Here is a 24,977-nt window from a genome sequence, read left to right on the forward strand (position 1 = left end):
GAACGTGTGTTGAGCACATTCATGGTCCAGTCAGCAGTGTACACAATTTGCTTGCTGACTCGGTGGCAATCCCCTCAATGGAATAGCACTTTCCCACTTCCTCCCTGGGCTTCCAGTTTCCATTCATCTTTCTCTCCGGCCCTGCCCTTCCTGAGATTATGTTTTTGGGCAAATGCTGCCCAGCTGGTCCCCTGCGGGGGCTTGCTCCGAGGAGCTCGCTCCTCACGGGTGTCAGTATCGGTGTTGGAGGCAGGCCTGTGCTGTCGGGCTGCCAGCTGCTCCCGGGTGGGCACAGTGCTAGGCAGTCTTTACCAGACTGGTCAGTCTGCTCTTTTCTAAGGTTCTCAACTCAGCCCTACAGTTTTCTGTCTGAGCTCTTCTATTGTGTGGTCTCCATCAGTGGCCTCTAAGTGGCAGCCAGGCCCCATCTAACTCTGGTCTAAGGCTAGCCAAGACCGGGGTTTGGGGGAGTGGGGGTGGTCCATGAGTCCTCTGGGTTGCTTCCCACTCTTCCTTGTTGCAGATAAGGAGAGAGACCAGCAGTTGTGTCTTTCGATGGCTGCTCACAAACATCGATGACCGGGGCAACACTCATCAAAGCCAGATGCACAACACTGACCTTCTGCCTTTGGGAGAGGCTACTGTCAATTGGCCTAGATGGCCCGAGACTGTCCTCCTCTAATGCCCAGCCCAGTGACTCATTCCCCAAGGTGTTTGGTTCCAGTCGGTGCTCAGGACTTCGCCCCGAGGTGGGGGCCACAGTATTTTTCAAATGCCAAAGAACCGCGAGTTCCTAAAAGATGCATGTTTTTTAGTGAGCAGACTTCTGGTTCAGCGGCAGAACTGTGTTCTAACCCAGTGAAAATTTCAAATCCTCAAAGCTCAGCAATTGAGAAAAAGAGATATATTCTCCCGTGGTTAAGTGGTTGGTAGTGAAATCATGTTGATAGTGAAATTAATATCGTGGTTAAGTGGTTGACAGTGAAGAGGACTTTCTGTAGCACTGCCAGTCGGTACAGGAAAATGAACCCAGAAACAGATGAGCTCAACAACCAAGGAGGCCTGGTTTGTTCGGAAGGCGCATCAGCTTCTCTCCCACAAAGAGCAAGCACGCAGAACTCAAGTCTCATCACGATTTGCATGTCTACTCGTCTCACCCCCCAGGCGGGGCCCTGATACACGTGCAAGGGATGGGTGGCTGCGAGTGCACCCCGAGGGGCAGGATGGGCACAGCACACCTTCCTGAGTGACCATGGGCCACCACCACTCACCCCCGCCGGGCTCCAGGCTGGCCAGTGCCCCACTGCACGGCACCACATCGTTACTGGCGCTTCAGACGCGGTGCCGAGACCCAGCTGAAACCTGCAGAAACGGTCTGCTCTGCACTGCCTTCATGTTCGGCCATCGCGGAGACTTGGGGAAAATCAAGATGCGCCTTTAAACAGTAAGCTCGGTGGCCCTGGGTGGAGCCAAGGGTGAAACATTCCGCTTGGCCTTGATACTCAGGGTACAAAGCTGACAGGCGACTTCTCAGCCCCATGGAGTTTATGACTTTAACAAAATGACTCAAAACAGAGCACACTTAACTAGACACACACACGCACGCACTCACGTCTCACCGTGTGCCAGAATGCGGGTAGGGACAGAAGGCCACTGCTCTCTACATCCCGTGGTTGTGCGCTTTTGTTGCCAAGCACAGTCTGAACGGGCACCCCGAGGCAGGGGGGATGATGTCAGAGACGGGTCTCTCGGGCTGGCATGCCGCCAGCTTGACTGCCGAGTTTCAAAGGAGATGGCAGGTACCAGCCACCTGGAAGCCAAGCACTTCTTTGGATAACCAAGTTCTGGAATGCCTCTTCTATTCAGCCCCTCAGGCCCCTGACTACCTTCAGAATTCTCAGCAGCCTTCTGGAGAAAGGAAGCAGGCAGCCAGTGCACTCCCACTGCCAGGCACGCCCCCAATGCCCGCCCCCGCCGGGAGAACAGCAGCCCCAAACAAGGGCTCACTGCCCTCCACGGCTCTCAGATGGCCTGCCCGGAAAGCTTCAGCTCTGAGGACTCTCGAATGAAATGGCCTGCACACACACACACACACACACACACACACACACACACACACACACCACACTTTCCCTTGCATCACTAGTATTATTTGACAGCATCTCCATCAATTCAGGTGGGACACACATGAAGGTTAGCAGTCACAGTCGCCCACGTCCACTTTTCCTTGGTGCACAACCACCGCAGATAATCGAGTGGATGGAGATGAAGCTCCCGGCGCTTTCAGACTTACTTCTGAGAAGACAGGGGAGTGTGGCCACTAGGAAGGCCAGCTAGAGTATCCAGACAAGCTGTTTTCACCAATTACCAGTTTATCGTTCCACTCCCCTTCGGACCCTGACAGCCAAGGCTGAGAAGAGTGGACAGGAGTTTGGAAACTAGCCTTCTGTTGGTGAGCTTGTCGCCTCCTCCCCAGTGTGTCTCTTACAATAACGTGAGCCTCCAAAGGCGTTCAGCTGAGCGTGCTACACGTTTCTCATTCACCACCAGAAGGCCTAGTTACCCAGTGTCACCCCAGCGCTCCCGGACACGCACATTTACACGTCTGGAAGCTGGTGGAGTGCCAGGAGCAGGCCTAGACACTGCCTCCTTGTCGCCCCCCAGCACTAGTTGTCGGGCGGGAGGGCTGTGCAGCCCTCTTCAGCACACCTGGCCTCTCCCAGCCTGTGTGCTCACCTCCAACGACAGGTGTGGACTGCTTCCTACGGCAAAAAGGTGTGACCTGTTGCTACCTGCCCGGAAGGACTTGAAGTGTTTCCATCTCCCCTCCGCCCGGCCATGCTTCTCCACCTGCCATCCTCCTACACCCAACGGGCACTCCTCAACCAAACAGGTGGGCTGACTTCTCTTGAAGGCAATCAACAGGCCTTCCCCCAGGTTTTCCTCTGGAAGCTCAGGGGAAACGTGTTCAGGATTGTTAACCACACACCAACAGCGATGGACAGACATGGCTCTGCTTACTGTGCACAGGCTGAGAATCAAGTCCAGGACTCCTGCCAAGGAGTTCGTTCATAGCCACCCAACGGGACGGGGTAGAACTGCTCCCTGGGACTTCGGAGGCTCTCTTAAATGGGAGCAGGTAGCCTCGCCTTTCTCACACAGCGCGGCTGGTGAGTTAGAACCACTGGCCTTGTAGTACAAAGCCCCATGGGGGCCACCATTGCACCCCTTACACACTACACCCAGGGCTTTCATCAGTCACAGCCGCCACCCCTGCCCTAAACCTGAATCAGGTCCACACTGGTCCTGAGAGCATCTCAGCTCAGACTGAAATGTGCTGCTCTGAACCGGGTATGCCCTGGAGGCTCAGGAAAGAGGACCCACTTCCTTGGCTTCCTGTCTCCCCCTGCACTTGCACCTTGGCCTCCCACTCCTCCAGATGGTTAGAAGGGAGCTCACTACACCAACTCACTTTGAAAGACAAAAGGACCTCCAAGTGAGGCACAGCCAGAGGGAGACCAACAGCTTACTGTAGGACAAAGACCTGAACCACCTCCCTCTCCCTTCTGCTCAAAGACAGTGGAGGCAGCTTCCTAGCCAAGCAAGCAGTGGAGCTCACCCACCTTCACAGGTCTTTTCAGACTAAATGCCTAACTATTAGTCTATGCACACAGGACTAATTTTTGGGGAAATATAAAGCATTAAGGAATTATTTTTAAAGGCGCTGTTTTTTTCAGGTACTACCTTTCAGTGACCTTAAGTGGTTCTTAGCTAAACAAAACAATAAAATAAGACCATGGAGAGGAAATGACAATTAAAACTACAAATATAAAAATTCCTGTCGATACACTAAGTGTGAATTTCCTTTTTCAAATTTAACACCAGTCACACCTAATTTCACACCCAAAACCTCAAACACTGCTTAGTTCCTATCAATGAAAATGAACACAAGGACCTGAGTCAAAACCAGGAGTAATCACAGAACGGAAAAAGCTATATTTTCAGCGATCTTAAATTAAAGCGGTTGAACAACCTACTGAATTGATTTATGCAGTTACAATCTTCCTTGGCTATTGAGGGGACTTAAAACAGGTCACTGGAACATGGGATTTTGGACAGTGGACTTCAGTCCTCTCCCATGTCGGGTGAAGAGCTCTGGGTGGTGCCAGTGGGAAACCCTGCCTACTGTAGGGCAAAGACATGAACCACCCACGTAGCCCTTCTGCTGAAAGACAGCAGTGGAGCTCACCCACCCAAACCATTTTCACAGGGGTTCTGAGGCGGTACGTCTCTGAGAGAGCAGACCTCCTGTGAGGGCTGAAATTAGCAGCCCAGTGCCCACGGTGCCACCAACTGATGCCAGCTGCTCGAGTGACCACACCATCAAGACCAGGGTCATTCTGAGGGAGGGGTGGTTGTGTGTGTGTGTCTATACACCACAAGAGTATTGGGTGAATGGCATTGTCTCCCCCGGGCAGATGGCTTCCTCTGTGGGAGCGTAAGTTTACAATGTGAATTTTGTGCTCAAAGGCGGCCTGGTCTGAGGTTTGAAGTTTCTTTTGTTTTCTCTATTAGGCTCATACTTCCTGCTTCCAGAAGCTCCCTTCTCCCTCCAGAATGCACAGGCGCTGCGCCCAGCTCTGTGGCGTGGAACCCAGCGGGCCCCGGGGCTGGGGTTCTCTCAGACAATGGGAGGAGTGCCGGAGCCTGCTCAGGCCGCCACAGGAGGCTGGCCATGACCTCATGGCTGCGACACCCCGTTTCAGACAAGAACGCTGGACGCTGGCCAGGCTAAGGGACTTGCCCCAGGGCTGCAATGGGTCAGTGGACTGGGCCACCTACTGGAAATTTCCACTCCAACACTTGAAGCCATTGCCATAGAAAAGGGTGAGCTGAGAGAAGACAGAGGTTAGTTGGCAGAGTGTAACTTGGACATCGGGCTTTCCCTAGAGAAACGACAAAACCAGTTCTAAGCTTCCGATGAGCCCACTGGTACAAACCCAAGTCCAAACAGGTAAAGGAATTGCTGATGCCTATACAATACATGGAGTATCACTACACTTCTTTAAAACAATTAAAATCTAAGACTTAAAAAAATTCTTGCTACATGCCAAATTGCTCTTTTAAATGCATAAATTGGACGATTTCAGAAGAATTAAAATTCATGTGTAGGTAAATTGAGGTCTAAATTTACACAAATACTGTACTAACGGTATAATAACATATGTAGAAGTCCTTACTAGAATACTTCACACATTTAAGAACCAAAAAGCACAAAACAAACCTTTAGGTTTTTTCACCGGTACATTTATTCACCAGAAAATAACTCACTCAACCAAGCCAGTGAAACAGCCAGGCTGGGCTCACCTCGCATGCCTGTAGGAAAAATGACAGCTTCTGCTCATGCTGTCTTCTTAAAACAACTTGGGGAGGGGTGTCTTGAACCACTAGCTAATTCTTTGATAAGTGAATATTGCAATGCTCTGGGAACTGGACCGGAAAGGACGCATTCTGACCACCCAGAAACAGAGATTTTGAGGGGGGAGAAAAAAGAAGTTCCCAAGGCATCCAGGTAGTCAGTTGGGAGCCATGACCTCGCCCCACTGCCATTTCTCACAGAGCCCCCTCCACTGGTTGAGAGGACCGAGTCTCTCTTCACAAGATTTGATGTGAGCTCCCTGAGGACTAGGCGCCCATCCGCGGCTTTGTGATGTGAAGAGCAAGGCGGCTGTCCCCGAGCCAGGACGCTGGAGCACTGAGATGACCAGACAAGATGAGGGGAGCGCAGAGATGGAGGCAGCAGAACCAGGCACGGCAGCAAATGGTCCGGGAGCTTCCCTCCAGACCCAAAGTACCAGAAAACTGGCTTGCAGGCACAGTGGGTCCCTCTGGGCACTTGGGACCCACAGAGCTTGCCAACCCACAGAGCTAAAGAGCCGAGTGCCTTTGGACTGAGGCTTCCTGGAAGAATGGGGCACCTAGGAACTTAGCAGAATTAAGAAGCAGGCCAGCTGCCAGGACAGCCCAAGGGGGCTGAGGGCAGAAAGGCCAGGGGGAAGCTTGTCAGTGCCGAGGGGCCGAGAGGCAGTTGTAACCAAAAACCTGTGGCCCACATCCTTCTTGATGCTGAATTATGAGGAGTCCTGGTAGTACAAGGTTTAAAATGTTCAGCGGCCAATCACAAGGTCAGCAGTTTGAATCAATCAACAGCTCCATGGGAGAAAGATGTGGCGACCAGCTTCCAGAAAGCCTCACAGCCTTGCAGTTCAGACGGGACTTTTAGGCCCCCAAGAGTTGGAATCAATTCAATAGGAATGGGTTTAGTTTTTGTTCTCTAATACACAACCTCACAATTGTGAGTGCCGTCTGTGGGTTCCATATGGCCAATGCAAAGGATTACTGAACGCAGCAGAGAAGGGCAGCTTGCTGTCAGACCTGGTAAAGTTTCTCAGCAACCAGCCTTGGCTTGCCGGACCGTCTCACTCCCCATCTCTTTCATACCGGTACCGTCAGAGGACCTCCGCCACCTCCACTCTGCCATTTCAACACGGAGCGCCTCCTTCCAGGAGCCCTGTCTTCCCTCAGCAAGCCACCATCTACCCGTAGCGCACACAGCTCTGCGCAAGGTGCAGAACAGAGAACGCACACAACACTGCGGGCCCCCATGTACGAGAAGCAACCCCCTAAAGCCATGAATGCCTGGTCACCTTCAAGCCGGGGCTAACCTCCCTCCACTGAGCAAATGCTAGCTGTACTGATTGTTGGCAGCTGTTTTCTACTATTGGGTGAAGGAAAGGTTAATCCAATAAGCAAAAGCCAAAATTGCAAGCAAAGGTTAAGTCACAAAGTTCTGCTACTCGGCCTCAGGTGCACACGGGCTTGGGTTGATTTCAAACAAGATGTGTCCAACAAGCCTCTGCATGCGTGGCTGGCCACGGACGGGCTTGCTCAGCAATCCACTTTGCTTATCCCATTGGGGTGCTTTCAAACACCCCAATCAGAACAGGAGCTTTCCAAGGGCTCTGGTGGGCCTATTAAATCTGCTCAGAAGGTTGTGAAGACTTTCTGTGGGACTCCCAAGGGGCAATCTCGATAGATTTTCTGTAAAGACAGGACAATTCGATTGCTGGGGCTTATTTTGGAGGGATTTTTAGGAAACTGAAGAATACAGAGATGAGAAAAAGCCAAGGAAGTTGCATCAAGGACCATTTCCCAGCACGACAGCACGCCTCCTGCTCACTTCTCCCAGGGCAAGGCAGAGTGGCCTACGGGAACTGCACTGGGCAGCCTTGGCCCGTGGTCCTACGGCCTTGGTACGGTCTCCAGCTTCTTCCTCTCTCAGAGGTTTAAGGAACCAGACTGGGGTCCCACGAGGATGCCAAGACTATCCATCCAAGAACGCAGACTGCTCGGGGAGGGCTCAGAGAGATGGAAACGCAAAGAGCAATAAATGGACGTTATGTGCAGAAACAACGGCTTCGCGTTTTGATATTTTTATTTAATAAAGATGTCTACGCTTTTATAGCAATCCTTCCTTGGTTTTTCCTTGTATTAGTGGCTACTACATTTCTGTATGTTTTCTAACCAAAGGAGCTGAATTGAATTCTCTCAGGGAAAGGGGGATAAAGAGCAGTTTTAAAATCCTTGCTTATGTGCAGTACCAGTGCACATGTTCCAGTCTAGCCAGAACTGGGGTCATGATAGTGTGTGTGTTTTGGGGGCATGGGGGACCCTCAAAGAACCATAGGACCAGGCCAGATAACCCCTCAGGAACAGAAGTAGGAGTAGCAATACCAGGAGGGTAGGGAGAAGAACCAATCACAATGATCAATGCATAACCCCACCCCCAAACCAGGGTGACAACAGAAACATGGGTGAAGGAAGACAGTGATAGGTAAAGAAAGGAAAACAATAATAACTTATCAAGGGGTCATGAGAGTGGGAGGGAACAAAAGGGAGTTGATACCAAGGGCTCAAATATAAAGTAAAAGTTTAGAAAACAATGATGGCAACATATGTACAAACATGCTTGATAACAACTGATGTATAGAATGTTCTACGAGCTGTTAAGAACCCCCAATAAAACGATTAAAAAAAATAAAACCCTTGTTTCTACTCAGGCCACAGACTTTTCTAACATTAAATCAATGCACAACCAATCTACACATTTATTTTAAATATTGCGTTAACTTTCAATCGCTGGAAAAGGTATCTTACCCAATCTTATGTCTCAAGGTAATTCCTATACATCTAGATCTATTGTCAAGCTTCTGCCAAGTTCAGTGGGTTATCACTCTGTAGGCCCAGGCCCAGGTCCAGCTCAGGTATCGCCCAGGTGTTTCTCCATGAGCCCCGGATTGAACGACCAAGCCCAGGGTCTTCTCGGGGTGTGTGCAGGCTCCTGTGCCACTTATGGGTATTCCAGACTTCCACTGCCCACAACCACCAGCCAATTTCTAGAAAAGTTTATTTTCTTTCCTTGCTTCCTCAAGTTGGGGCGAAGGGGAATAGAAATCATAGCGCACTTCCAGATGAATTCACTTCCCTCTGAGTTTCCTAAGCTCCTGGAATGACAGCTCCTGTCCACAGAAAGTAGCGGAACATTTTACAGCCACGCTCGGTGATCCCTGCTATGGCTGTGACAGCCCAGAGGGATCAGAGCTGAAGTGACAGACGGAGGTTCTGCCACTGTGTGAGCCTACGGGAAAGCCCCCAGACCAAGGGCAGAGGGCTCACGTTATTGTCATCATTTGGTGGGTGAGGAAGCTGAAGCTCAGATGGACTAACACTTGCCCAGGTGGGTCTGAGGGGGGACCCCGAGTCCTATGTAGACCCTGGCACTGCCCTGTGCATGAGAAGGGTGTTGCGGAGAGCAACCAACAGGTATAAAACCCACTTTGACCACTACTGCATGGAGATGCTCTACAACAGGGATAGGGAGTGTCCCACTTGGGGGCCACAGAAGGCTCATGAAATCATTACTACCAGCTAACATCATGTGCCTCACCAGGGTAGCCATTCCAGTCCGCCCATCAGGAGTTCATTAAGTACAGTAGGCTACGTTTTAAGCTGATAATGTTGTATGACCCATGAATGCTATCATAATATCAGAATGGTCCTTGGCTAAAAACCAAAACCAAAACCCGTTCCCTACCCTTGGCTTTACAATCAAATACTCAATTGCTAGAACCAAAAAGGAAGGTCTCCAAAAAAGTAAGTTAGATATGATTCTGGTGACTCAGTCAACAACCTAAACTCTTCTTAGAGCTGTTGTGGTCAGGTGACGCGGAGTCAGTGCTGACTCATCATGGCCCCTGGTACACCCTGCTCCTGTGCCTTCCTCATGGCCATTCCAACTTGGAGGCCACAGATGCAGCTACTGTGTCAGTCCAACTCTTGGAGGGTCTCCTTTTTCCCTCCCCTCTACTCTACCCAGGACTATGTCCTTCCACAGGAACTGTCCCTCCTAATAATGTGCCCAGAGTACGTGAGATGAAACCTGTCCATTCTCACTCCTAGTAGAGATACACACACACACACACACACACACACACACGTCAATGCTAACTCTCGGGAACTCCTTGTATCATGAAGTAGAACTTGGGCTTGATGGGGTTTCAAGGGTAGATTTTTTGCCGCAGATTGCCAGAACTTTCTTCCATGGTGCCTGAGGGTAGACTCATACCTCCCATCCTTCAGTTAGCAGCCAAACAAGTTAGCCATTTGCAAAACCCAGAAATTTCTACCAATGCACAAATGGTATAGCAATATTGATCACGCCAACAAGATTAAATAAATAGACAATAGTGTGTTTAATTTGATGGGTGTGCCACAAGCAGATTAAAATTGAGTGCAATTATGCACGACACCTATCATCTAGCAGATTTGTTTTGGTCATAAATGTGAGTTGTGACTATTTTGCCAGTACAGAGGCACGCTGACAGGACCACCAGTAAGCAGAGTACAAAAAGATCTGCTACTAACTTCTGATGTATTTTCCCTCTAATCTTTGTTATGCTTGTAAACGGCTTAAACACCAAAGGAGGATATAATCAATACTTTTGTAATCTTTTAATGTAACATCATGCCAGGGGCAGTACTTGATGCCATTCCTCTTAGAGCCCCATTAAGCAGGCAGCACCAAAGCCTGTCAGGAGGATGCACGCTAATTTGGAGATTCTGCCCCACCATTAGAACTGTTGACAGCTTTTTGGACTGGATGCAATGCCTAGATGGAACACCTTTGTGCATACATGTCTGCTGGTTTTTCCTTCAAGAGAACAGAACCTGCCGGGCTCTCTGCTCTGTGCCTATGGTCAGATGGGTGGCACAGGGCTGGACTGGTCCACAGGGCTGTGGCTTCTGTGACTGTCGTGAGAGGAGTGCCGTCTTAGGTGACCGGCGCCAGTGCAGGCTCCTTTAGAGGCCACGCTCCAAACTGAGCAGCGCCACAGTTGAACACAGTGGCCAGAAGTGGAATTTCTATTGCAAGAGGAACTGGACAATAGCCTGAGCTGACCAAGCAAAGAGTGAAGACTGCTTCGTCCGGTGCAGTGGGAGGCGGCAGTGACAGAGATGGCCCATGGAAGCCCGTCCCAGGACAGACAAGATGACCACTGACCAGGAGAGCAGAGACCAGGGCGCCGGGAAGGTGCTACAACTCAGTGGCTTTGAAGTAGGTCACCGTGGAGCCCTGCCAGCGTAGCAGCGATGCGTTGGGCTGTGATCTCATGGTCAGCAGCATAAGACCAACCACAGTTTCGTGGGCCAAAGACAGGACTTTCTACTCCTGTGAAGTTAGTCTCGGAAACCCACAGGGGATGGCTGTAAGTCAGCACTGACTAATGGCAGTGGGAATGTTTTCAAGTAGGTCAAGAAGCAAGCATCAGATTTTTCAGCTTTCAAACTGGTAATTCTAAGCTTATGTGTGTCTTCAAACAAACAGCACTGTCACCGAGTCTCGGGACTCACAGCAACCCACGTAGCGCTTCCGAGGCGGCGATTCCTTTGGGAAGCAGAAAGCCTCGTCTTTCTCTCATGGAGTGGCCAGTGGGTTTGAACCAGTCACCAACAACGTGTGTGTCACCAGGAGTCATTAAAATAGCATCATCATACCTGGACACACGGTAACATGTGCAACAGAAAAACTTCAATCCACGGTATCTGACTTTCCTGCTTTACGATGCAATCACACAGAATCTGAGAACGCGCTAGTTTCTTAGCTACACACAGCCTGGGTTACTACTACATCTCCTCTATTCATATACCAAAACAACTGTCGCCGGGCCGTTCTCACGCTGTACTGGGCCTCTGAGGCTCCGCATCTTTACAGGAGCGGACGCCTTCTCTTTCTCCTACGGAGAAGCCTGGTGGGTTTGAACCCCTGACCTTGTGGTTAGCAGCCTAAGGAGTCCTCAACCATGCCACACAGGCGGTAAAAAATAAAAGGAAAAAAGAGGTGCTTTCTAAAGTTCTGGGTAGGACATTTTCATTCAGAGCCCAGTAATACCAACCGTAATTAAAAGAAGCTAAGAAGTGACTCCTCCAGGGAGTTCAGGGGGGAGTCCATTATTTTTTAATTCCCTTTTCCCTTAACATCTTGAAGCCCCCCGGTATCTACTTCCAGGTTCCACCAACGCAGAGAGAAGCCCCATTCTTTCCAGGTCATCCCTCTTACCCTGGACAGAAAGAACGGACAAACAGATGAGGTCTCTGACAATGGTACAAGGGTCAGCTGCCCAGGGGCCCTGCAGCCTGAGGTGGACAAAGTCTGAGAAGAACCCTGGTCCCTGGCCTGGCACCAGCCACATCCCAGACAAGGGGCGCCCCAAACTTCCGCCAGGCAGGCAAAACCCCTGCCAGACACAGCCTGTTCTCAGGACAGGGCAGAGGGCAGTCCCATAGAAGACCTAGGCGACATACTCGCCCTACTCCACAAATCCCTCGCTGGGCAGATGACAGATGGTCCCAAGCTGCTCACACACATCACCCAGATGCCCTGCAGAAGGCAGGCTGGGAAGCTACATTGAAAAAAAAAAGAATCCGTCACTGAAAACCCTATGGGGGATAAAGAGCCTGAGTGACCCGTGGGGACATCATGAATCAGGGTGCATGTGGTACACTGGCTCTTATCCTACTCCACCCAGCATCCTACCCCCCAGGTTTAGGGGGTGCTGAACCTCCCGCCGCCTTCCCCACTCAGAGGAGGCAGGTGGGGCTCCCATTCTACCACCAGGTGGTGTCAGCCAGCTGTGTGGGGCTGATCTTCCGCCCCTGCTGCGGAAGCAGGCAGGGTAGTGTTGGTGGAAAGAAACACACAACCTTCCATCTTCTGACCGTGAGACCGGCAGCACCCCCTTCATGTCCCTCTCCTTCCTTGGAAGCACGGTCAGGCCCAGCTATGAGTTGAGCCTCCACTCTGCTCCACAGCAAGGGGGGTTACACACACACACACACATACACGCACGCGCGCCAGTGGGTGGGTAAGTCTCCACTCCTAACCAGTATCAACAAGCCAACATCCAGGGGGAGGCCCCGGTGGTGGGACCTGGGGCTGCTCAGCATGGCAGAAGGGAGTGAGGCTTGCCTCAGCTGCAGGCCTCAGCTCTCTGCCCCCCTCCTTCCAGCTGCCAGTGGGGGCCAGTAGGGAGCCGAGCTGACACCTTTGATGGGAGGCGTGGAAGCAGTGTGGGCACCTGTCCCGCTCCTGCTATGTAAGTATCATCAGGGTGGAAGATGGCGCCAACACCGTCAGCTCACCCAGGAGGGCGCAGGCAGAGATTTCAGAATGGAAATAAATATACAGAGCATTGCCTGGGCTCACCAGCAGAGTGGAAACGACGAGGGGTACCATCAGCAAACTGGAGTCAGATCAATCGAATTTGCCCTGCTTGCAGAAATGAGAGGGAAAAGGTAGGGGTTTGGGGCGGGGTGATGAAATCTTAGGGAACTGTGGGTCAATAACAAAGCAGGGACATTCTTACAAGTCAGGTGCCAGAAGAGAAAGAGGAAGGGACTGAAAAAGCAGCACAGAAGGCTCAAAACTTCCCAAATTTGACACAAAAGTTAAAACCACACATTCAGGAAGCTAAGCAACACGCAAACAGCACAGACCCGCTGAATTCATAACGACGTCATAATTAAACTTCTGAAAACGAAAGGCCAATTTTGAAAGCAGCCCAAGAGAAATGACATGCCATGTACTTGGGGACATCAATTCAAATGACAGCAGATTTCTCATCTGAAACCATGAGGGGCAAGGGAAAGTGGCAGTTTTCAGATACTGCTACAAAGGTGCTGTGAAAATATCATTCTGCAGTGAAGAACAAATCCAGACACTCTCTGACAAGGATAATTTATTGTTAGTGTGTCTACCATTAACGGACGGTTATAATGTGCTTTGCTTAGAAGACCTCGATAAACAAAGACAATGACAACAGAAAAGGGCACAGAACTTGAGAAGGGAGGATTTCTCAAGAGTTTCTTAAATCGCATTGGATGGCTGAATCATAAACACCATTTGAGACGGTGCTCAACGTAGGTAGAGGACATGCATAAGACAATTACATGGGAAAAGCTGGTTAAAGTAAATAAATCCGCCCATCACTGCCATCCAGTCAATGTCCACTCTCAGTGACCCTACATCGTCTGCAATCTTCACACTAGCAACTGTAACTGTTCCACTGGTTGAATTGCCCAGCATTTGGTTAGCAGTGCAGGCCCACAGGGGAGCCTACAGGGACCTAAAACAGTGGCACCCCTGGGCTCCGTAGGCTGCAGCAAGGTACATCTGCATGTGCTAACATCCCGAATGGCCACTGTAAAACTCTATAGAGCAGTACGTTCCAAAGTATACAAAAAAAAACCCAAGAGGATAGCCTCAATAAAAATACAACATTTGAAGGCACTGGCTACGAGAATTAAAAAAAATCATCTATTGAGATGCTATAAATACAATAATACTAATATTGAAAAGAAAAATGGTACACCATGTAACCACTCGCTTACGAAGCAGGAGTGGCTATGTTAATGTCGGATACAGCCTACTTCAGAAAGATCGGTAACGATCAAGGCAATAGAAAGATAATCCTAAATGGACAGGTAAGCACCAAACTAGCCAGCCTCTGCGTATAAAATCTGAGTTACAGAAGGAAACTAAAAACCCCACAACTGTAGCTGAAGATGACTTCAAGAGCACTCTCTCATCAGTTGATAGAAGAACAAGGATACAGAAGAACTGAGTAAAAGTATCAACCAACAGGATCTAATTTATATGTAAACATTCCACTCAGCCCCAGCAGAATACAGATAGAGCTGTCAATGGATCCTTCACCCAGACAGACAGTACCTCAAGCCATAAAACAAACCCCAATCCATTTAAAAGAAGTGACATTACACAGAGTATGCACTCAGCCCATAAAAGTGACCGAACTCCAGTCAACAACAGGAAGTCAACAAGGTAATCTCCAGACACGGAGGAGCAAACATACTTCCACATAAGCCATGAGGATCAAAGGGACCTCCTAAAAAAAACAGAAACACCAGCTCTGGGTTAAAAAAAAAAAGAACATATCATAACATGTAGACTAGATCTAAAGGGAAATTTATAGCACTAAATGTTCACATTAGACAAGAAAGTCAAAACTAGAAATAAAGCACGCAAAAGGAAATAATTATGAAACTGAAAGCAGGAAAACAGGAGAAAATAAACCAAAAAGGACGTTTCAAATAAAACTGACAGACCTCTAAGAACTAACAGATTATATAAAGACACAAATCATCAAGACAGAAGTTCATCAGGCATGTCACACCAGGTCCTTCGATACCAAGGGCAGACTTTCTCAAAGGGCAGCCACAGAGGCTACCTCGCATGACCAGAGGCATCCAGATCCTCCACAGGATCAGCACATTCAAGCCAGCCCCATAGACAAATCTTTCATCCTGACCACACAGGCTAGTTCCAGGCACGCGAGGCTGGTTTAAAAGGGACAGCACATCCATGGAATACCCCATTCCCAAGAGGCTAGACGATGTTTACATGGCTACATCAAGTGATACAGAAACAGTACTTGATCGATTCCAACACCTACTCAGTTCATAATGAAAACTCTCAGCAGTCTAGGAACAAAGAGAAAGAACGCTCATCTTCAAAATACCTACAGGAAACCTCCTACTTAGCACGAGAAGACTGAGTACTTCCACCCAAGCCTGGGGACAAGGCCAGGAGTGTCTGCTTCACAGCTCCTAGCTCCTACTCAACCCAGCAAGGGAAGTTCTAGGCGGAAATAAAAGGCAGAGTGAACAAAAGGGAAGAAATAAAAATGTTCCCGCTGGCAGACAAAATGATTGTCTCTGCACTTCTCCCAAGAAAGCTCACATCTAGAATTAGGGAGTTTGGTAAGGTTGCAGGATGCATGATGGCCAACATACAATCAGCTGTACACCTACACACGAACCTGAACACGTGGAAACAGAACCAAATACAATACTACTCACCATTAGGGAGCCCTGCTGGTACGATAAGCCCAGTGGCATTGTGGGTTCAGGGTTGGCTTGCCGATCTTAAGGTCAGCAATCTCAAACGCACTAGGTGCTCTGAGAAAGATGGGGCTTTCCACAGTCTTAGGGGCTGACCGTCTCAGGAGTCCATAGGGGAGCCTCGATTCTGTCCTACAGGGCAGCTGTGAGTCAGAATTTGGGTCTGGGGTGAGTTTTGGAATTTTGGAGTGGCCCTATGGGGTAGGTGTTATGCTGTTAAGAGGGACAAGCTGATGAACTGCACTTTATCAGTGAAAAAGGGTTTCATCTGTGAGAGGCCCGGGCAGTGAAGAGGACAAAAGGACACCAGCTACGGTCCACGGGAGCATCTTTTCAAGTCAGACACAACCAAGGCCTTGCGCCTGGAATATACACAGGACTCTCAAAATGCAACCTTAACGGCAAGCAACAAATTCCAATTGGAAAATACACAAATGGCACAGGAGAGCACACGGAAGAGGGTATACAGATGCAAATAAACACGTGAAGACACACACACACACACACACACACACCAGCCCTAGCCATTAGGGAAATGCAAATTAAAACCACAATGAGCTATCACTCCACAACTATCAGAATGGCAAAAATAAATAATGACCTCACCCAGGCTGGCATGGACCCAGAGAGCCTGGCGCACTCAGCCGACGAATTCGGGACAGCCCTGCAGCAAACAGCTCAGGACTATCCCAGAAAATGAACCGGTCCGAAGACCTAGCGATCACACCCCCCGGGAGGCACTTGTCCCAGAGAAATGAAGGATGTTGTTCAGGAGCACACTGGTACAGGGCTGCTCCCAACAGCTGCTCCCTGCTGAGTGAGCACAGCACAGCAGGGATCTGAGGGGAGGCTTCTCCCGGAGCTCCTGCCCTGGACCACCAGCCCTCCCACTGGCAGCCAAGGGAAAGGTGCCAGGGAGCTGAGGTATGACACCCCATGTGGGCTGGTTAACTCTCGCCCTTAAGAGGCAGCTGTGGCAGGCCCAGGAAGCCACCCCAGCACCCTTCTGCAGGTGAGTGGCTCACAGCTGGGCTGCATCCCTCCCGCCCGCCCGTGGGCTGCACGCTCGGCAGTGAAGAACAAGGAACTGCGGAGTTCACGAACATCCCACACCTACCACGAGGGGCTATGCCGAGTAAAAGAAGTTACGCACTGCTGGGTTTTTCTTTAAAATGACCAAAATAGCCACGGGGACCAGGTAGGCGGTTTCCAGGTGTGGGGGAGCTGCTCTGCACGGTGACTGGGAGTCAACGGCACCAAGCTCCACCCTGAGGAAAGCAAACAGGGTGACACCCACACTGGAAGGCACGTGCCACTAGTGAGATGTGAACACGTTCGGGGGTGGCACTGATGTCCGAGACCTGGCTGATGCTGCACTGTGATGATACAGGACGGTACCCCCTACTGCAGAGATCTGGGCTCGCTCTCTATTCCTTACAGCTGCAGGCCGAGCGCCAATTGTCTCCAAATACGAAGGTCAAAAGGCCTAAAATGGAATCCTGCTTAGACAACTAGGAATTCTTCCTCTTTGGTCTGGGGGAACTGTGCTTGCTATTTTGTTCCTTTCCCTGCCCACTCAAGACCTGGGCAGTGTACTTGTTCTCCTGGCCTTGACATTGGGGGTCAGCGTTGAGGAACGAAAGCACTCGCCCCACCGCTTGTCCAACGCCAGTCCTCGTTTACAGAGGTGAAACAAGGCCCTGACTCCTGTCCTCTAAGCCAGGTCCTTGGTGGACCCCAGCGTGCTCAAAGGGTTACACTGACTTCCGCTCTGCCGCGGACTGCCAAAAGAACGAGCCAATCGGTCTTGGACGAAGTACCGCGGAGTGAGACTTCACCCTCATGTACTCTGGATGTGGTCAGGAGAGGGCAGTTTCTGGAGAAAGCACCGTGGTCAAGTGGGGGGGGGAGCAGCGGAAAAGAGGCAGGCCCTCCTCCCCAAGACAGACGGACCCAGCAGGGGCAGAACCACTGTGAGCACAGTGCGGGACAGAGTCACTTTGCGTCTGAGTGACTCAATGGTACCTAACAACGACAAATCACCAGACACGACCACGAGAGTCAGTTCCATGAAAATCACCCACACCTGCCAGCAAGCCCAGCCACCTGAGGATGCTGCCTCAGAGGCTCTTGGATAGTTCCGTCATACAAAAATTAAAAAACCTAACAAGAACCATGTAAGGTTAACACTGAAAGTACACCTTCATCTAACCTAATAAACAATATGGCAGCTAATAAGAATGTATTCTTCTCTGTTCACTAGGTCTTCACAATGCAATGTGACAGCAGTCTTAATTAAGGTGGTTCCATTTCCAGTGTGCCAGACCCCCAGTGGTTTCTTTACCAGAGAGCAGAGCTAGACTTTTATGTCCCTTGCTTGTGACACGATTCTGGCTCCCAAAAGTTACACAGTTACACACAAACAAACACACACACACACACACACACACACATACCAAGGGAGGGGCAGGTCTAAATTTACTTAGCTGAAAATCACTCTGGGGAAAGCATCTTCTGGGCCTCTCCCCTTTGTCAGTTTAGTTGAAATGCTATCAAGCGAGGTCCCTGTAGTGCAATTGGGATCCAGCAGGATGGACATCATGCCTGTCCCTAGGGAGCTTGTGATCTAACACGGGGTCAGACAACCGCCTGTGGTAAGACGGGTACTTGCAAAACACTAAAAAGACATCACTTACTCAAACGGATGAATCCAGTGTACCAGGTAACAAGGTTCAAGTTTAAGGAACCTAGCAATATGACAAGGTGGAATTCTGCATGACTGACATTCATGCTTACCCTATTCTTACCCCTTATTTCCAACTGCAAGTGGGAACGAGCGCCACGCGTAATGTGCACATCAGTGGATGCAGAGGACATTACCCAGAAGAGGCACATGTAGTAAGTCGACAGCTGCCAGTTATTTTGATTAGAAAAATCAGTTATTAAGCTGCTAAGATCAGTTATCATGAAGTCTTGTATACGCTAATTCCCTAGAGTACAGAGAGTTTAAAGTTGGATAAAAATGTACAAACATTTTCGATCTACAGCTCTCTATAGATAAGTGTGCTAGGGACACATCTTCAGAAACACGATAGCTACACAGGACAATACAAAGACGTCTCTGGGACAAGCACCCAAATGCTGTGCGTCCCAGACAAGAATGTGCTCTCTTACAAGAACAAAGATGCATGTCTACACATTGCTATCTACCCCAAGTCACACTGAGGAAACTATTTTGTAGATGAAGGCGCCCCTGGCTAAGGAGAACCTCTTTATAACCTCACAGTCCTGTTTCACTAGTTCAAGCCAATCATAAAGACTTCTTTGTAGAAGATGTATTTTGCAATCAATTATCAAAAGCTTCATTGAAGGTCTTAATGGATATTGTTGAATAAGGATCACTACACATCGTCCAAACAAGAATGGGACCAATTTATCTACGGAGCATTTCAGAGGTCTTTGGGAATGGGGCTAAAAGTGAGACTGACCAGGAAAAACAAAGTCATGGATTCCAAAAACTGTAAATTTTACTGTTCAATAAGGTCACATCTAGTTAAACCTACCCCTCACCCACTCCCACCAGAAGACAAAAACAAATTTCCCCAACAAGTCAATACCTAAAATTTATCTTGACACATTAACTTTCAGACAAACTCCTTACATTGTATAATTTAATCCTATGCATTAAATGCTCAGTTATCAGATAAATCTACTGGAATGGAGTTAATACTATAAAATTACGCCTCTAGTTCCATTATTATACTTTACAGGTGTAACCATTAACTGTACATAATAATTTAGATTATGATCGTTCAAGCTCTCGACCTGTCATCTCAGGTAACGCTGCTTACTTTGGAGCTGGCTGACTACACAGGATCTGTCCTTCCACTAAATAAAACTAACTCACCCACTCTTCCTGGTTAAGAGGAGAGAAACTACATCCATGCTTTAAGCCACCACCAGAGACCGATACAGAGTCTGCAGAGAAGAAACACTATCTGTCTTTAATCACAGACACGATGGGGCCCTGCCACCTCACTTAGTAAGCAACAATGCTGCTGGTGCTTGTACACTTGAGCACGTTCCTGGGTGGGGAGAATCTCTGCAAGGCCAGGAACTTCTAATACTGAGAGGAGTGGAGGAAGAGCTGTTACAGCAACAATTAAAGTAACAGTAATAAGGAGGCCTCCCGTGCCTTTTCTTGAGGGGCCCCCAGGACACGCTGCTGGGACGTGTAGTGACTGGTCTTTTCTGCCACTTGATATTTACAGATGCTGGTGGTGTAGTGGTTAAGCACTGGGCTTGCTAGCTGCAAGGTCTGCAGTTCAAGCCCACCAGTCGCTCTGGAGGAGAAAGACAAGACTTTGCATGTGGAAGCCCACTGGGGCAGTTCCTACCCTGTCCTGTAGGGGGGCTCTGAGTGTGCATCACTCGATGGCAGCGACTTTCCACCGGGCATTGTGACACCATCTCTAGTCTGATGGTGTTTCAGGGGGACTTCAGCAGGTTAAGTGTGGGCTAAGTTCTAACAGAATGGGCACTGACATACTGCTACTTGTTCAGCGGCATGGCATGTGTTCAGGGAGGGCTAATTGATAGAGCTGGCAGATGAGATCTGTGTAGTCACTCACCCCATCACAGACAGTACCCATCTGTGGGGACCAACCTGCACACACCTAGTGTCGCAATGGGTGGCCCGAGCAGATCGAGTCTAGAGATGTTTAAGGGTTTTTATCTTACTTGCAAAGTGTTTTTGAAATTCCAGAACAGGTGCCAACATTCAAGCTGCACAGTATCCGGCCTCAAAATCAGCACGGCAGGTTCTCCTCACAACTGCAGGATGATCCAAGGGCGAGAACACCCCCCTCCCGGCCACAATGAGACATGGTGGCAATCTATCTAGACTGTCCGCTTTCCCCAACTTAGCTCCCTCCCTGATCGCACTTCTGGCTCTCCTGGGCCACCTAGGTTGCCTTCCTGCTTTAGATCCTGAACCTTCCTTTAATCCCTGGAAGTAAAACTTACAACCTAATCTCATTTATATCGCATGTCTCCACCTGTGAGCAAAAGATGATTTCCAAGAAATACTGGAATAGAAACCAGACCATTTCCAAGACTCTATGTCAGCGGCACAGCGGTTGAAGCGCCCAGCCCTTGATTGAACGGGCGGAAGTTCAAACCAGCCACTCCTGAGATGAGCAATGAGGCGGTCTGCTTCCATAAAGATCACAGCCTCGGGAACCACAACGGTACAGGTCTACTCTGTCCTACAAGCTGGCTGTGAGTCAGATCTGATGGCAACAGGTTAGTGTGAGCACTGCCGATATGAACTAGTTCACTGGCTTACAATGTCGTTCCGCACACTTTTGGCTAGGCGTTATCTTCTGCAACGGCTCTGGTCCTTCTCATGCTGAGTGTCACTACTCAGTCATCTTAGTGGTCAAACTAAACACACAACCTTTCAGTGTGGAGAAGGCCTAGGTATGGATTTTCTCTAGGTCTGACAGCAGCTGCCGAAGTCAGGCTCCAAAGAGACCCAAGTGATGGCCCTGGGATACACCCACGGGAAAGTCCGTTCAGGGGCTGGGCTGGCTCCCAGGACCGGACCCCCGGTGATGACAATGTTCAGGCAATCACAGCAAACGAAGAAGATCTAAGGATGTCGGTGAAACGGACCGTCAGAACAGAGAGCTGGAGGTGGTACTTTCTGCCTTTTCCCTGACCTTCAGAGCTCTCAAGGCATGACCCAGAGAACCAGTGAAGTATTAAGCACAGCAGAAATACCACTTGTGATGAGATCTAACCATTATCTAACCATTGTGACATCAATCTTTAGCCAGAGAACAGCTGGCGTCCCTGGGCGCTTGCCCAGCCTGTAGCTACAAAGTCGAGGGCCACCAACCTTCTGACATCAGAGATGGCATCCACAGTGGTGCAGCAGAATGCCCTGTGGAGTGGCACGGACTACAAAGAAAGGTAGTTCAAGAAAGGATCATTTGGGAAGTCAAAGCAAAACACAAGCCATATACTTTAGCTGAACAAAAGGCAGCAGGAACTCTAGCTTCACGGCTCAGAAGGCTGAAGCTTAATAATGCAGTGATCGCAACAGAGTTTGCTTGTTTGTTTTGAGATCTTAACACACCCTCCATTCCCATCAAAATATGGAAGGATGGTGGAAGAATGGTCTACACATGGGCTTTGAACCCAACACGCGGCTTTAAACATATTCGAATCATCACCGACAATGACCTCTTACCCAGAACTGCTTACCCATTGCACTGAGATAATGGTTGAAGGCCTGGCAAGGAGGACTTGGGGTTTGTGTTGATTTGTCACAACTCATGGGTGCCGGGCTCCTGTCTGTGTCAAAAGAGAAATACCCGCTGGAGGATCGAGACAGCAGGGAGGATCTTCTCACGAAGATGAAAAGCGGGGATCTGGTAGCGAAAGGGCCTGGGCTGGCTGGTGGGGCCACTGGGCCCTGAGGGCTGCCCTGCGAGCAGCGGTCCCCGTCACCTTCTGGATTACCTTGAGGTTCTGTCTGCAGAGAGGTAGGGGCCCCAGGTCTGAGCTGGGGAGGCTGGGGGGGCCTCTCTGCAGGCTGCAATTGTCCACCTTCTCTGTCGCACTCAGAACTTACATCTGAAGGTTGCTTTGCCATTTGGTCTTTTTTTCTGCAGTTAAAAAAAAAGTAAAAAGTAAAATTAACTAAAGCAGTATAATTATTACACTATGTAAATAAACTAGTTTCGCCTAGTCGTTAGAAATTCAGAGCGTGAAATCTCAAATACCTTAACATGAAGTCAATATTCCATACATTTCTCCGGCAATCTCCAAGTGACAGTAAAAAACAAACAAAAAAAAAACCAGACGCCCAAATTAAAAAAAAAATCATCTTTGAGTTTGGGGGTGGGGCTAAACTTCCCATAACCAAACAAAACATAGTAACACCATGTGGAACTGGTGTGAGCGCGCGCGCACACACACACACGTTTTATGAAAAGCAGCTTGTCTGAAATCTGTTCATATGTACTCTTAGCTCAGGTCAGACTTGGATAAATCAAAGCTCCCAGCGGGCTCTGATTTCCTGGGATCCGATACTGCGCCGGAGCACAGGAGCGGGCACAGATGCAGCGATTGCAGGCTGCTGGCCGCCTTCCCCGCTCGGCCCCATTGTTCTGCCTAAAGTGCTGAGGGCAGCAAGTCTGGGGAAGGTTTGGCAGCGGCCGTCAGTCGTAGTAAGTGCGTCACAATAGAGTTTGTAACTGAGCGCTGCTCGGCAGGCTCTCGAGCTCACTGCCCAGCGGTCTTAGCCACTCGGGTCAGCGTTCCCCTCCGTCCACCGGGAAGGAGCACCGTGCTATCGGGGAGAGAACTTCCCCCAGAGCACACCTAGACTGTGCGGTGCACACCCCCCAATGTGGGACCCCCAACTCTGTGCCGCGGCGCCTCTTGCAAAGTCCATAAACTAACTGTGCGTTAACCAACACGGGCTCGCACGCCTCCTTCAACACCACCACTCTCCCTCGGTGAACAATCACATAGAAACTCACATCTGTCCCTTCCCTTCCAAGTGTAGGGTCCGGTCCGGGGGTCCACCGCGTCCAGCCCTTGCCCTTCGCCGACTGCGCGCCCGGCAGCCGTCACCACGGTGGCAGCGCAGGACACAAAGCCTGGAACTCCCGTCCCGAGCCCCCAAGGTCCCGATGAGCCCGCGCCTTCCCACCCGCCCGCCGCCGCCGCGCTCCGCTGGGTAAACGAAGGCTCCGCGCGCCGCGCCTCTGGCCCGCGCAGCCCCGGCCGCAGCCGCCGGGAACATCCTCCGCCTCCTCCCGCTCCTCCCCTCGCGCACTGCGCCCGCCGCCGCCGGCACCACGACCTCCCCGCGCCCCTGGCGCCGGGTGCCCGGGCTCCCTATTGGCCCGCGCGCGGTCGCTCCGTGGAACAGCCAATCAGCAGCGGCGGAGGGGGGCGGCGCCTTCGGGTCAGGCCGCCAAAGGCTGGGCGATTGTTGACAAACTCTTCTCGGGGCGCAGCGTGGCGGCTGCGGGAGCCCGGCCGAGCCGAGGCTGTCTGGGCTGTCGCATCGGTCTCTCCCACACACCCCGGGTACACCTGAGGCTCTCCCTTTGGCCAAGGTCAACCCGGGGAAACCAGCGGGACCCGCGCTCTCCTTCGGCCGGCAGAGCTGTCCTCGGTCCCCTGCCTTTTTCCTCTGGCCACCGCCCAAGCCGGCTGAAGTGACCGCGCCAGCGGCTGCCCCAATCCAGCCCAGGTGCAGAACTGAACTGTCCTCCGCCGGGCGAACTCACGCCCCGTGCGCCGCCGCGGACCCCGGGCAAATCTGAGCGGCCGATGCCGGTCACCGGCGGGCAGGTTTGCCAGCCCCGCAACCACGGTTGAAACCTCAACACTTCCCTACCCCAATGATCCTTCCGCCACCAGCACCGGCTCGGAGATCAAAGGGGCCGAGGGTCCGCCGCAGCCTGCTCTGCGGATGGACTCGGGTGTCAGACCGCCTGGCCCCAAAGACAGAACTGGTTCTACTGTCCGCACTGCGCCCACAGCGTGGCCGGGGCGCCCCGTGTCAGTGCCTGTGGCCGTGTGGCTGGCACGGTCCACCGGGCGCCCGCCTATCGAGCAAAGCCCGACTGCAGGTCCAACAGGGTGAGCGCAGCAGCTGCCCGGAAACCGCGGCCCGAGAGAGTACCAGGAAAAGCCCAGTCTCATCAGTTAAATCACCACCCAAGTTCCGCAAACTCTCCGCCAGAGGCCCGCGCACCCAAGAAAATCCGGACGCAAGATTGGCTGGTACCGCCCGCCCGCTATTCCGGGGTCGGGCAGCCGGCGCGGTTTCCCGGGCCCGAGCGCTGTCCGGGACCGCAAGCAGGCACCCGGCTCCCGGACCGTGCGGAGCACGCCCGCCTCTTCCAGTGGGACGTGCGGCGCTTCACTACCCAGAGCGCAGCTGCCTAGCGTGGGGCGCACATCGGCCAAGTGTCCGCAGCGGCGGGGGCGCCCCCGCCCCAAAGAGTGGTAACCCGCCCGGCATGGCGCGCGGCCCAGCCCGCACCGCTGGCTGCCTCCCCATCAGCGACGAGTGGGGCGAGTCCGTGCGTCCTGCTTGCACGTGTGACGGCAGCGAGCGGGAACGGACCCTTACGGGCTCCGGCTCCTGTCCTCTGTCCTCCCCCAGTCCACTCCCCAGGATTCGGAGGACTTTACCTTACGTTTCTCAGTCCGAGAGTCAGAGTCAGACATTGGGGGGACGAGGGCCAGGGGAAGGGCGCCGAGGGAGTGGAGGGTGCAGTACGGCTCGAGCAGCCCGAGGTGGTGCTGGCGGCAGCAGGGCCAGGCGCGCAGACTAGCTGCGAGAAACGGCTGGTGGTGGCAGTGGTGACGACTAGGGAGAGAACACTCCGACTGGCAAGAGACCTGGT

General features: G+C 51.2%; 1 protein-coding gene across 3 annotated transcripts in view; it reads right to left on the minus strand.

The window, feature by feature from the left end:
• The window catches only part of BCL2L11 (BCL2 like 11), a 47,839-nt gene extending 22,862 nt beyond the window's left edge, over positions 1-24,977 (minus strand). Inside the window, exons 1-3 of one of the 3 annotated variants that reach the window (XM_075563143.1) lie at positions 24,763-24,977; positions 22,066-22,211; positions 21,808-21,897 (exon numbers count right to left, since the gene is read on the minus strand). In XM_075563143.1, coding sequence (XP_075419258.1) covers positions 21,808-21,897; positions 22,066-22,198 — 223 coding nt within the window. In that variant the 5' untranslated portion in view covers positions 22,199-22,211; positions 24,763-24,977. Of the gene's footprint in view, positions 1-21,807; positions 22,212-24,762 lie in introns of all 3 variants that reach the window. The other 2 variants (XM_075563144.1, XM_075563142.1) reach the window with 2 other exon arrangements.

Source organism: Tenrec ecaudatus, chromosome 11 (genome assembly GCF_050624435.1).
Source record: "Tenrec ecaudatus isolate mTenEca1 chromosome 11, mTenEca1.hap1, whole genome shotgun sequence".
Lineage (NCBI taxonomy): Eukaryota > Metazoa > Chordata > Mammalia > Afrosoricida > Tenrecidae > Tenrec > Tenrec ecaudatus.